At 41.9% G+C, this 14200-nt stretch overlaps 1 protein-coding gene across 1 annotated transcript in view; it reads left to right on the top strand.

The window, feature by feature from the left end:
* ATXN10 (ataxin 10) overlaps positions 1-14200 on the top strand; it is a 225650-nt gene that overhangs the window by 23232 nt on the left and 188218 nt on the right. The window contains exons 2-3 of the mRNA XM_037847617.1: positions 5435-5626; positions 11043-11125. Of these exons, the coding sequence (XP_037703545.1) occupies positions 5435-5626; positions 11043-11125 (275 nt within the window). The remainder of the gene's footprint in view (positions 1-5434; positions 5627-11042; positions 11126-14200) is intronic.

The following is a 14200-nucleotide window of genomic DNA, read 5'->3' as shown; positions in this document are numbered from 1 at the left end:
ACAGCAAATAACATCACTACCAAGAATCCCATATTCCTCCCCTATATCCCCCTCTCATATACATTTAGCATTGGCATATTGCCTTTGTTACATTTAATGGAGGTATATTACAATGTTACTGTTTATAGACTCCAGTTTGCTTTGATTATGTTTTTTCCTGAATACCATCCCCTTTTCAACTCTCTACATGGTTGACATTCGTTTGCTTTCCCACATGCAAAAACATTTTTATATTTGTATATTTAGTAACAGTCATTGGCTGCTCCAGTTTTTGCCACATTATACAGTCCCGGTCTTTATCATCTATCTTTACCTCTGGTGTCATACATTTCTCCTATTCCACCTCTTTCAGCTTTACTCACAGACATCTTTGTTCAGTGTACTTGGAATACTGTGCTACAATCACACAGTATTATGCTATCTATTTCTGGATCTATGCAGTCAATCCTAAACATTCTGTAGTTGGACTAGCTTTTTGGGAGGGATGGGGGAATATTTGTGTTGGTTAAATATGTTTGGGCATTTTCTAGATATCCTTTGGCTACTGATTTCTAATCTCACTGTTATGGTTGGAGAACATTCTTTGTATTATTTCAGTTCTTTGAAAGTTAAGATTTGTTTTATGGCCGGAACCTGGCCTGCCTTGGGGGAACGTGCCCTGTACACCTCAGAAGGCCCCGGGTTTCCCTGGGGCTGAGCGGAGTGTCCCATAAATGTCAGTTCGGTCAAGTTGGCCAGTGCTGGGGCTCCGGTCTTCAGAGCCTTGCTGATTGGCTGTCTATCCTCATGAGAGATGAATTCTAAAGTTGGTGTGGACAGTGGGGCGGGGGTGGGGGGGTGTTTTTTTGGGTAGGGAGATGACCAATATGTTTGGAACCTTTTAAAGCAGGTGCCAAATCTGGCCCACTACCTGTTTTTCTTATGGCCTGCGAGATAAGAATTGTTTTTACATTTTGAAGTGGTAAATCAAAACCAAAAGAATGATAATATTTTGTGACACATGAGTGCCACGTAACTTTAAGTTTCAGTGTTCATAAATCCTTTTTCATTCGCTTAGGTATTGTCTCTGCCTGCTTTCACCCTTCCGCAGCAGAGGGGAGAAGTTCCCACAGACACCGAATGGCCCTCAGGGCCTGAAATACTGACTCTGCCTTTTATAGTAGAAGGTTCTCGACCCTGCAGGATGGAGTGGTCTGGGCTGTTGGGGTTCGCTTGAAAGGCCTGGACGTCCAGCGTTTGAGACACAGGGGTGCAGAGTGTGACGTGGAGAGGTGGAATCTGCAAAGATGGATTTCAACATTTTGCCCTAGGCTGGTTCTGGCAAGAGAGAGAAACATTTTTATTTTCTGCTTTTGTTCAGTCCAGCCCAGTCAAATCAACAAGCAGTGTTTATGGTTTTATGTAACAGCCAGTAATTGTAATTTTAATCTCTGAACTTGTGTGTATTTTAATCATTTTTCTCAATGATAGCGGTTAAACTACTCTGAACCACATTGTGCCAGTTTTTAATTAAATTTAAGTTATTAGAATAAACATTTTAACAACTATGAAAGTCTTAGCTGTAGCATTACAATGACTAACATTTAGTTTCCTTTTCAGTAGGAGGTCCCACCTGATGAATTAACTGTAAAATGTGTGTACATGTAGTATATTAGACATAACTAACCGGTTATATATAATCACTGATAGTTTTCTTTAATTTTACCCAAATAGGGCTTGCCAAGATTAAACTTACAGATCTGTCCAAACATGAAGGAAATGAAATTCTACCTTTTGTATAAGTCAAAGAATTTTTTTTCCCTGTAATGTAACATTTCATTTATACATTGTCTTCAGGGTATGCATTCCTATCTAATAGGAATGTCTAACGGTTGAATTTTAATTGTCCTTGCAAGTCCTTTCTGCCTTCTGTGAATGAAGCAGCTAAGCTTTTTAAAGTCTTTGTGAATATTTTTTGTTAGTTTGGTTAAAGCAGAAATTGACAGCAATTATTATTAATAACATTTGGAGCATAGGAAGGATTGACTGTTCTTTACTATTTCATTGCCGTTAATCATTACACATATTTAGCTGAGCGGTCTTGACAGAGAACATAGAATTTGCAGACAGAGTCAATTAGGGCTACTTTGGATCTGTAATGCCAAATAGTTTTCTTTCAAGGCTATAGAGAAGGTAAGGGAGTTACATGTTTTCATAGTATTTACCGTTTTTGAAAAAAATCTTCCTTGTCTTCATACAGTGAAAGTTGTTAGTGTATCATATCGTTTAAAAATATGGTGAATAGAATCTACAGCTATTTATTATACAGCTCTTGAGGGAAAGGTTTCTGCTGGTCTATTTAGAGGCTTATAGACATCCAAGATATGTCCTCTATTCTCAAGAAATTTAAAATATAGCTAATTGGGTTACAGCTCTTCTCCTATCCCCTGCCCCAAACTTAGCCATTGTTTGCTTTAGTAGAAAAGACGAAATTAAATTTTTGTTAAATATCGAACATAAGATGGCTTCATGATATCCACTTCTTAAAATATGACCATTTTTCAAGTTTCTGAGTTGGGGATAAGTAGATTCCTTAGTGGCGGTGAGGGAATTGGGCGGATACCTCATATTTCCCTTTATTTGCCTGCTGCCTTAAGGTGCAGTTTCACCGCCCACAGTGGGCAGGTGCCTGGCTCAGGGAGCACGCTCAGTAGGCGTTTGTCAGCAGAAGCCATTCAGAGTTGCGAATGCTCTCCGCGCTGAACAAATGCAGTCACTGGATGCCAATTCTGGGCCCTAGAAATGCAGGAAAGAATAAGATAGCCTCTACTTTCCGGGGTCTTTGAGTCTAGCTGGGGCGACAGACAGGATGTCTGAACATGCTCTGATGTGAGGAGGGGTTGTTTCGTCTTAGGGACCAAGTTCTCTGGGGCGTGTTGACGGGGAGCCATTCTGCCTGGAGCTGGGGACAGGGCTCCCCAGGGCTGTGGTTTTCCAGTAAGGCCGAAAGGGAGGCCAAAGGAAATGGGGTGGGGATGATGTAAAGGGGCACTCTGGTGGAGGGGTTAAGTTTGAGCAAAGGTGCAGGATTGAAAGTGCCCAGTACTTTCAGGAATCCGTGGTGTGCAGTCTGGGAGAGCCAGTCACCAGTTATTTTCTCTTTATACTGCAAACATGAATTATTGTGTACCTGATAGATTCTGCCATGATTACTCTAGTAGCTATTAATAGTTACTTGGATTTCAGGAATCTTTTGATTGGCCTTAGCTCAGTTGCACATTTTTCTTTTGGTTAAAAGTATAATAAAGGGTAAAGGCATTGTGCATAGATGACAAATGAACATGTAAGTTTGGAAATTAATCAGGATAGTTCACAAACTTACTAAGTGGTGTATGTTCAGCATGTCAGTTATCTAATCTTCCTCAGAACAGTGCTTTTCTTCTATCTTGTTTAGTTTGATTCCAAAACTTGCTGTGCTACATATCACTTGTGGTAAAACAGATGTTAAGATTTCAAGGAGTGACATCAGGGAAAACTGTTCTTAGTGGGAAGGGAGTCCCCTGGGTGAGATGTGGAGTGCTGAGTACCGGCCGAAGGAAATCACACTGACTTACTTATCACAGGCATAAATACGCATGTCTTAGCCATCTTAATAGAAAAAACGGGCATTATTGTAGACTAGTCACATTGTCAGAGCTCTCCTTGTATTTGACTGTAAGATTAAATAATAAATGTGATCCAAACTTCACGTAGATTGGATGGAGAGAAGTAATTAGATGTATTCTTTGTTGTAGGAATTGCAATCCCTTTTGGCATTTTTTGCAGTCTTTTAAGCTCTTGGGTCTTTTCTCAGCATCCTAGTGTTTGTAATATGTTTAGTAGTAGTTAAAGCGCTCTCGAGGGTGTCTGTGAATGTCCTTTTCATTGCAGAATTGTCACTGAAAATGGCTTCTATACATGGTTGTTTCGTATGATTGGCAAGGCAGGGTTAAAGCTGTACCCTTGAACCTCTCTTTTATTTGGCCACTTGATCACTGAAATACCGAGTCACAGCTTCACAATCCACGTTTAGAGAGGGCTGAGTGAGGGGAGATGGACAAATTATTTTATTTCACATCTGGTTTCATAACTTGTAATTAATTAATTTATTCTCTGCCTCCTTCCAAAAGCAGATTTGAGGTATCTTAAAAAATAAATACAATACAATAAAATAGGCAAGTGAAGTAATTGGGGAGAAGGGAAAAGTTGGATAGGAAAAATAACTTTTGCATTTAAAGTCATGCTGTAGGATTTGGGTTATTGTTAAAGACGGGTCATAAATTTTGCTCCAGGCTTATTAAAGGCCCAGGCAGAGAGGGAAGCATGGTAAATAATGTGACTTACATTGACTGTTCGTTAGATAAAAACATGCCACTTGGAGTACAAGTGCTCATGGGACTGAGCCCAAGGGAGCTCCTTGCGAGGGGCCTTCTGCAGAAGAGCGCAGCTCCCTTCTGGTCTGGCTTCATCCAGGATAAAATGTGGGGGTGCGGCGCTGCATGTTACGCCGTGCTCAGGTTCTACAATGAGAGCAAAAGGGGGAAATTAGTATGGTTAGATTTATCTGTGAGAATCTCTTAAATTGTCTCACAGCACTTTTTCTTCGAACATTAAAACAGATTGCCATTTCTTGGGGGGGATTCACGGAATGAGGGAGTTGGCTTGCATTTAGGTGCCATGTTGCACCCAAAAATTCTTATCTTCATTGCTTGGAATGCTATCCAGTGCAGGCGCTGCTTCTGGTGTGAGAGGCATGTGGGAACTGTGGTGCCCCGAGGGAAGAGCCACAAGTTCGTCTTTCTCCCTGGCAGGCACTGAAGTTCTCGCTTTCTCTTTCTAGCGCCTAGGAGCCAAGTGCACGTGCTGCCCAGCTTTGCTGCTTCTAGGGGTCTACTTGTCCCTCAGGCATGATGGTTGTTTCTCTTAATTGAACTACAGTCACATACTGGGTGATAGAGGACAAGGCTGTGTTCTTGGTCTACAATGTGAACTGCAGGTGCTCTGCTCTGATCTGGGGCAGGTGGGATTTAGGTCGTCCTGGGGAGTGGAGTACTGAAGTCAGAGAGCTTGGGTTTTAAGTGTGGCTCTGCCGGTTACCAGCGGAGCAAGATATGGGTAAGTTACTTAAACTCTCTACTCAGTTGTCTCATCTGTAAAATGGAGATGACATTATTGATGCTGAAAAGGTTATTGCGAAGATTAATCGACATACTCCATGGAAAGGTATAGAAACAACACTAGGTGCACAGAAAGCACTCAGTGGCTGCAGCTCTTTGCTTTTGTAAATGAAGGGGCTGGAACCTTAACCCAGCCCAGTCCACCTCCCACAGAAGTAGGTGCAGTTGGTTTTCTGAATAAGACATTTGGAAATGAGGTTGTGTTTTTTCTGGTCAGTAACAATTTTATCCTTTTTCAGAGAGACAGCACCCAGAACTATCTTCCAGAGAGTCCTGAGTATCTTAAAGAAAGCTTCTCATGATGTTGAACTGGCCTGCAGAGATTCCTACCAAGTGGAACATCTGGCCTCCAGTTTGCAGTTAATCACAGAATGCTTCAGGTGTCTCCGAAATGCTTGTGTGGAGTGTTCTGCGAACCAAAATTCAATCAGGTAGTATTCTTGGTAGTTACACAAGTGCTTTTGCTTATATTTCTTGGTATATGTGCATGCTGGTTCTGTCATATTGTTTTACCTGTTAGAAATTGTTTGGGCATGATGGCCTCAACCATTGTCATTTTAAGACTGTCCTTTATATATTCAGGGAGAAGTCTGCTACGCATCTTACCCCTGGAGCCTCATAGATCAGTATATAATGGTACAATTTATAGTACTGTGTTTTACATTAGGGGTTATTTGGATTTCTTATTTGTATTTGTAATGAATTTTAAGGTATTTGTTTTTGTACATAGCACAGTGATTTGACCTGGGTTTCTATTCTTTGATCTAGATTGTTCCTGCTTAAAAATGCATACACAGTTCTGGACTTTTTTTTTTTTTTTTAAGTTCTTAGTGTTTTAGTTATTATCTGTGTGTCTGTTTTGAACAAGGAGTATGCTTTATAAATGCATAAGGTGACCTACCTTTTCTTAGGATTGTGGAAAGTTCCAAGCTTTACTACTTCCTCTCTTACAGTGCGCACATTTTTAAAGACAGTTAAGGAATGAGCAACAGAGCTGCCCAGTGCTGTTCTTTCTTTTCCATGTTATTGTCTCCTCCAAGAACCCAACACCTTTCCTCTTTGATTTTATGGAATCTGCTTTGTTTTGAATTTTTTTTCTTGAGAAGAAGTCAGAAGCCACAGAGAGGATGCTTCCTTATACTTTCCTGCACTTGCCTGTTGACAGAGCCTCCAGGCCTCCCTGTCACTGCGGTGATGGGAGAATTGGGCTGGTCTAAAGCCCCTTGAAGCACTCCTTGCCCGCCTGGGCAGTCTTGTACCTTAGGCTTGGATATGATTAATGAGATTTTTAAGATCAAAGGGAAGGGGAAAAAAAAGCTAGGATTATTTAACTTCAATACCGGGCTGAACCTGCCATCCATTTGCAGACAAATGTATAGAAACAAGGATAATCTTGATAATGGTGAACATTTTTTGCCTGTTGCCTGTATGTTAGTAGCAGGGCCAGAAGGATCGCTTATTTGTCTCTTTCCCCATGTAGGGAGGCCCTCTAGGGTGGGGGAGGGAAAGGGGCGCTTACACAGACTTGACCGCGAGCTGGCACGCTCCTCTGTGCTCCGCCGGCTTCGGTGGGGGCCGAAGGGAGCACTGGGTGAGCCCATCCTAAGCAGCGGGCTTTGTCCAGATGCTTTACTTGCAGTATCTTGTTTAATCCTTGGAGCAAACCCATGAGATCGTATGCTACTGTTTTTCCATTTTTCACAAAAGAAGGAACTGTGACTCAGAGAAGTTAAATTCTTGCCCAGAGTCGCTCATTTGCTAAGTGATAAGCCTTGGAATGTTGTCTCTCTCTCTCAACTATCTGACTGTAAAGCCGAAGCTCAAAAACAGTCGGCCCTAACTATTCCGAGACGTACACATTGGCCCTGGATGTGTACAACTGTTCCATCCTTAAATAGCCACATGGCCCTGGACAAGCCAGTCAGCCTTCAGATTATCGTTTTCTTGTCTGTAAAATAGGGTAAACAATATCTTCCGCACAGGATTGTTGTGAGATTTAAATGAGATTACTTATGTAAAAATGCGCAACAGTGCCTGGGCACATGGTATGCTCAGTAAATGCTAAGTGTTTCTGTCTATGCCTCAGTAATGAGAGTGGAATAAAAGTTTATGATAATCTTAATTTTCTTTTTTGAACAGTTTCTTTGTATTTACTTATTTTGATTGCAGAAGTAATATATGCAAACTAAAAATTCAAATATTACAAAAATAAATGCTATGGCAAATAAAATCCCTCCTTTCAGTTCCCGTCTTACCTTTCTTCCATCGCCTGCCTGCCTTTTGGCCATGGCGGTGCTTCGTGGCATCTTTTTGTTGCACGCAATTCATGGTTAGGCTAAAATGGGCATTTAAGGGTGTTCGTTTTTCTTCCCTTCACCCTCTAGGATTGTATTTTGATGCGCTGTTGATTTTCAAAGGGAAATTCCAACCATTTAGGGGATTGGCTCCTGGAAAAGGCATTTTCTAGTTAGAAATGTAACAAAGATTCTAGCTAAGAAAGGACTTTGTGGCCAGCCTTCACTAAAGCTAGTGTTTGTGAGCCAGTCAAGATTCAGATTGCAACCAGTAGATACTTTTTTTACTGTTTGTTTTAGGTTTTCTATTAAAGAGTCATTCCACAGGGCTGAGACCATCAAGGCCTGGTCTTTGACGTCTTTGGCCCCGGCTATTGTACTTTGGATGTCCTGGGGTATGTTTTGCCAAGTAAATACAGAATGGGATACACTAGGGCAAAGTGAAAAATCTGAGGCACATGATTTTGGGAAATACCCACAGACAGTTCTTTAAAGCAGTTGGCTCTGCGTGTAACTGTAACCCCTAATATGAGGTTTGGTAAACTTTCTCAGTCAAGTGCCAAGTTAAATATGTTGGACTTTGAGGGTCCTGTGATCTCAGCTGCATTTTCTCAGCTCTCCCGTTGTAGCATGAGAGCAGCCATGGACGGTATGTGAAAGACTGAGCACAGCTGCATTCCCAATAAAACTTTATTTTTGGAAATGAAATTGCAATTGCATAAAGTTTTCATGTGTCACAATAAAAAATATTTGTTTTTTTTTTTCCAACCATTTAAAAATGTGAAAATCATTGTCAGCTCATTGGCCATACTGAAATAGGCAGCAAGTCCAGTTGCTTTCTGGTAATCATATGTATGTGTAGAAGCAAGAGTGAGAGGAGGGAGTGGTGGAGCGGCCTCTTTCCAGGGAGGTGGGCGTGGAGCCACTTTTTCCACTGGCCTGGAAGGAGAGTGCAGGAGAGAGAAGGCGTGGTGCCTCTCTGACCATCTGCCTTTGGGAAGGCCGACCCTGACCCTCTGAAAGCTCCTTTTGTTAGCACTGGGGCTTAACACAGGTTCTAGAATTTGACCCTTTAAGATCAGGAGCCTTCTGAGATTAAATGTCTCCGTTTGATTCCCATTCTTCTTGAGAACTGAAGAAGACAGGGAATTTACTAGTGTCCTGTTGCAGCTGTAACAATTTCCCCCAAATTCAGTTGCTTAAAACAGTGGAAATTAATTACCTTACAATTCTGGAGATCAGAAGTCCAAAATCAGTTTCGCTGGGCTAATGTCAGTGTCAGCAGGGCTGGTTCCTTCCGGAGACGCCAGGGGAGACTCTGTTTCCTGGCCTTTTCTAGGGGCACCTGCACTTGTTGGCTCCTGGCCCTGTCCTCCATCTTCAAAGCTGGCGGTGTAGCATCTTCGAGTCACTCCTCTTTTAAGGGCCCTTGTGATGACAGTAGCACCCACCCCACCCCCCAGCTAATCCAGGATCATCTGTTTATCTCAAGCTTTTAACTCAGTCACATTTAAAAGCTACTTTTGCCAAGTAAGGTGGCATAATCACATGCTCCAGGAGTTAGGATGTGGGCATCTTTGAGGAGCCATTACTCAGCCGACCATAGTCTTCCCTCTACCTCCAAAGATTCATGTTTATGCCACGTGGAAAATAGATCTACCCCATCACACGGTCTGAGAATTTTTAACCCATTTCAATGTCAACTCAGGTCCGAAATCTCATGTAAGTCTCAATGGCTAAAAAGTCCCAAATGCCATCACTAAATCATCTAAATTATTATGGGTGAGACTCTGAGTGGGATCCATCCTGGGGCAAAATATCTATCTGTGGACCTGCGAAACTAGAAAACAAGTTGTTTGCTCCTAAAGCACAGTGATGGGACAGGCAGAGGGTGACAGTTGGAGAGAGATAATCCCCTTCAAGAGGGGATAAAAGGGAAGGAAAAGAAGCCACACACAGTCCCAAATAGTTTCAAAATTCCATCAGGCAAACCTGCTTAGGTTTCCCAGCCTGGAATCATGTTCTGTGGCTGGTGGCTCTGCCTTCAGAATCATTGCTTCCTATTTCTTGAAGGCAGCACATATTTGCAGCTGATACGCTTTATTGCCTGTGTTTTGCCTGTAGAAATTTGGGAGTTTGACAGCCTTCTTTTATTCCGTCCTTTCTCTATCCCTCTCAGGCCAAGCGGGCAGCGTTTCTACTGCTGTAACTTTGTCAGAGCCCATGTGGGTCCCCTATGTGTCTGCTGGAGATTCACGTCGTTGGACAGGAGGGTCCTTCACTGGCCGCTCCTGGGTGATGCCATCTCTCCTCCTGGCTTCGGCTGTGATCGCTGAGGGGCCTACGAGTCGGGGCCTGATCTCTTCAAAGGGCCTTCCCTCTGTGGGACCAATAACTGACCTTTTGCTCCTTCTGAGGCACTAGCAAAAGGTTACCCAGCCACACCTTTAGTCCTCTCTCCACAGCAGGCTTTCTTGACAGTGAATCTTCTAGTTTTAGCATCTTTTATGATCTGGATAGGTTGAGAATTTCCCGAATCATCAAGATTTGGTCGTGTTGTTCCCCCTCCCCCCGCCTTTTTTTGACCTGGTTCCTTTTTAATTAACAGTTTTTCCCTCAATCTTTCTCTTTCCTTTTGCATTTTACTATAAGCTGCAAGAAAAAACCAGTACATACCTTCATTTTGCTTGGAAATCTCTTCACCTGACTATCCAAGTTAATAATTTCTGTGATTTCCGACTAACTGACAAAATTCAGCTAAGCTTTGTGCCACTATGTAACAGGGTCGCCTTTCCTCCAGTTGCCGATCATGTGCTTCTCATTTCCTTCTGAGTCCTTCCTGGCAGTGCCTTCAGTGCCCATATTTCTACCAACAGTCTTTTCAAGGCAGTCTAGGCTTTTTTTGTTATGCTTCTCAGAATTCTTCCAGCCTCTGCCAGTTCTCCAATTCCAAAGCCACTTCCACATCCTTACGTATTTGTTCCAGCAGTGCCCCACTTCCCGTACCAGAATCTGTATTAGTTTCCTGTTTTTGCTGTAGCAAATTACCACCAACCTCTTGGCTGAAAACAACACAAACTTATTGTCTTACAGTTCTGGAATTCCGAGGTCTAAAATGGGTTGACAGGCTGCACTCCTACCAGAGGCTTTGGGGAGAACCTGTTTCCTCACCCTTTCTAGCTTCCAGGGGCCACCTGCCCCCAGCAGTGGCCTCACTTCAGCCTCATCACCATCTGTCCTTCCCCGACCCTGACCCTCCTTCATCCCTCTTGGACGAAGTTTTCTGGGTACATAGGACACACCCAGGTAATCCAGGACCATCTTTCCTTCTCGGGATCCTGAGATTAATCCCACCGTAAACTCCCCGTTGCCATGGAAGGTAGCACATGCACAGGTTTTCAGGATTCAGAAGTAGACTCAGCCTCCCCCAGGAACGCAGGAGCTGTTAACCACAGATCTTAGCACCCTGCATTGGTTCATCATTTGAAATGCAGTTTTACGAAAAAGAAAGTACTGAACTTTGTCTTTTTGTTTCCTTTTAAACATGATATAGGAATTTGGATACTATTGGTGTTGCTGTTGATTTGATTCTCCTTTTTCGTGAGCTGCAAGTGGAAGAGGAATCCCTCATGACAGGTAACATGCAGTATTTTTTATAGATTAGTTATATTTTTGAAGAGTGTTTAAAGACCAGTACTTGGAGTGTTGTATCATTCATGGAAATAGATGTATTTCATGAGATAGGGGAATGTCAACTGAGAAATATTATAGAATTATCATAAAAGAAAGTTGCAGCAACTTCCTTTTCTCCTTCCTTCAATATTCATGGATGTGACAGGCCCTGTTCTAGGACATGTGATCAAAACAGTGACCAAAACAGACAAAAATCTCTGCCCTCAGGGAACTTATATTCCAGTGGAGGGAACCAGACACTAAATTTGATGAATAAGGCATATATATAGGATGACAGGCAAGGAAGTCAGCTCTGATTGCTTAATGGCTGTTGATAACAGGATTAAGAGAAAAACCAAGCTTCTTAATTAGAAGATCAGGAAGCTTTTCTAGATTTTTTTAGAAGTTTATGGTCCTTGCACTTCTGGTATCAACATTATTACTTCGAAAAGGGGTTGTTATCATAACATTATATTTAAAAAATAGAATTTTAGTATATGGTCTTCTTATCCAAGAAATTGAAATACTTTATCAGGTACACCGAAGTCATACGATAAGAAAATCTTGATGTAAATGCCCAGGTTTATAAGTTGATGTACTAGAGAGCATAGGTTCAAAAATTTTTTTTTAAATGAAGTCTTTATAAAATAATTCAATGAATACTTCCTTTAAATGACTGATCTCAAGCTGTATTTAAAATATGATTGGATTTATAGACTGATTTATATTCAGTTCTTAATGCCTGTAGTGATTATATAAAATGAGGCATAGCACCCATGCTTCTGCTGGGAGGTGGAGAGGGGGCTGGGGGTGATGGTTTCTTTTCACAGGTGTAGAGGCTGAAGCACAGAGGTGAAACAGGCTGAATTGCTGAGTTAGATGTGCTCCCGGCTTGGTTCCATTCTTATTTACTATTTAATGTAGTTTGTGATTTCTTAGTGTTTTCATTTTAAACCCATTTGTGAAAATCATGGATCTTCTTTTTGATTTAGAAATCTCCCTTTGGGAAATGGTCATTATTTTTTATTATATCCTCTTAGAATCTGCACATGAAGTGTTTGCTCTGAGTCTTTTTGAACAGCAGTAGTTTCTTGAGTATTTTCAAGAAATTACTTGGGTGTAGGATTTGGTTGTACAGTGCTTTTAAGAGATATTTTTGGTAACATTTTATAATAAAATGGAAGTCTTACTACTCAAAATTGGGGGATTAAAAATCAGCAGTAAGATGTATCTTTTACTCTGTTGCATGGAACAGCAGCTATTTTTGACGTGTGTGTGTGGAATGGTAATTTAGTAAGAAAGTTCAGAATGTACTACGTCTTATAATTGCTGAAAATACTGATGTGGTGGATAGTGTGTCACTGGCAGAAGCTGAAGAGCTGTGGTGTGCAGAAGGAGGTTTCTCTCTTAATGATGTGTTCCTAAATAAAGAAGCAAAGAGGAAGTGCCGTATAAAATACTGTGATTAAATGACTATTAGAGTGGAGCCAACCCCCCGCGTGTGCGTTGGATCCTGTCCTTGCTCGCCTACTCAGGAACCTTCCTCTCGAAATTACCCTTTTTCTCTCCTGCATCATAAGTTTTTCCCTCTTTACGCCGTCATTTTCATCAGCATAAAATGTCCTCCCTTATTTTCCATCTTAAAACCATCTTCCCTTGACTCCATGTCCCTCTCAATCCATTTTCCGTTTTCTCTTTTATCCCAGGTTTGCTATAGATGATTTGATATTTAGTTTTTACAAAATATGATAGAAGATTAATTCATTCTTTCCTCACAGTGTGAATTTTCTATTCACTCTAGTAAGTAGCTGATACAACAAAAAATTCAAAAACACAGATTTCTGAAACTGCTTTTATTAACCATTTTGTCATTGATGAGTAAACTTGTTGGCTATTCATTGATCATCATCAGGGAGAGAGTAGATCCTTACAGACCCTTTTTATGCTGGTGGAGTAAGAACTATATTCATAGTTTCAGGAATTGTGGTTTATCAATTTACTTTTTAGCAGATTTGTAAGGCATAATTTATATTACATACATAATTTACCCAAATTCACACAATTTGCACAAATTACATAAAATTCTCCATCTTTAAGTGGACAATTGAGTTATGTTTGGTGCAGGTACAGAGTTTTGCAACATCACCACCATCTAATGTTAGAGATCACCTCACAGAGGCCCCTTGTGCCCGTTTGCAGTCCAGCCTGTTCCCAAACCCCAGCACCAGGCAGCCACCAGCCTCTGCTGCTTCTAGTAACATGCCTTTTCTGGCTGCTTCATATAAATGGAATCAGGCTGTGTGGGGTCTTTTGTGTGTGGCCTTCTTTTAGCTTTGCACCAGGTTGTTGAGGTTTATTCCTGTTGCTCGTTCCTGTTTCCTGCCACGCAGTGCCCGGTCACCAGTTGATGTCGGGGTTGATTTTGCAGGGGCTGTTAGGGATTGGGCTGCTGGGGGAGTTCTCACACGGGTCTTCGTGAGAACGCATTTTCATTTTTCTCAGAGGGATGCCTGTGATGGGACTTGCTGGTCGTATGGCGTTACCACCCTGTGCTGAAATGGCTGCACCATTCTACCTTTTCACCACAGTGTGAGGGCTACAGGCTTTCCACATCCTCAGTGCTGCTTGTTACTGTCTGTCTCTGAGTATCCCTGTTCTAGTGGGCATGACTAATGATGTTGGGCAGTGTATTAGTCAGGATTTTCTAGGGAAACAGAATCAACAGGAGATACCTGTAAACATGAGGTTTTGTAAGTGTCTCATGCAACTGTGGGGATGCACGAGTCCAAACTCCATAGGGCAGGATGCGTTAGTCCAAATTCCGTAGGGCAGGCCGTGAGCTGGCAACTCCGATGAAGGTCCTTGATGGACTCCCCGGGGAAGTCTGGCTGGCTGAAGAAGAGAAATTCCGTAGGGTAGGCTTGAGCTGGTACTCAACTGAGGGTCTTCAGTGAACCCCCCAGGAGAGGCTGGCTGGCTAAAGAAGAAAGGAAAGTTCCCTCTCTTCTCCCTTAAAAGTCTTCAACCGATTGGATTAAA

The sequence above is a fragment of the Choloepus didactylus genome, chromosome 8 (assembly GCF_015220235.1).
Source record: "Choloepus didactylus isolate mChoDid1 chromosome 8, mChoDid1.pri, whole genome shotgun sequence".
Classification (NCBI taxonomy): Eukaryota; Metazoa; Chordata; class Mammalia; order Pilosa; family Megalonychidae; genus Choloepus; species Choloepus didactylus.
This window is presented reverse-complemented; position numbering and strand designations above follow the sequence as displayed.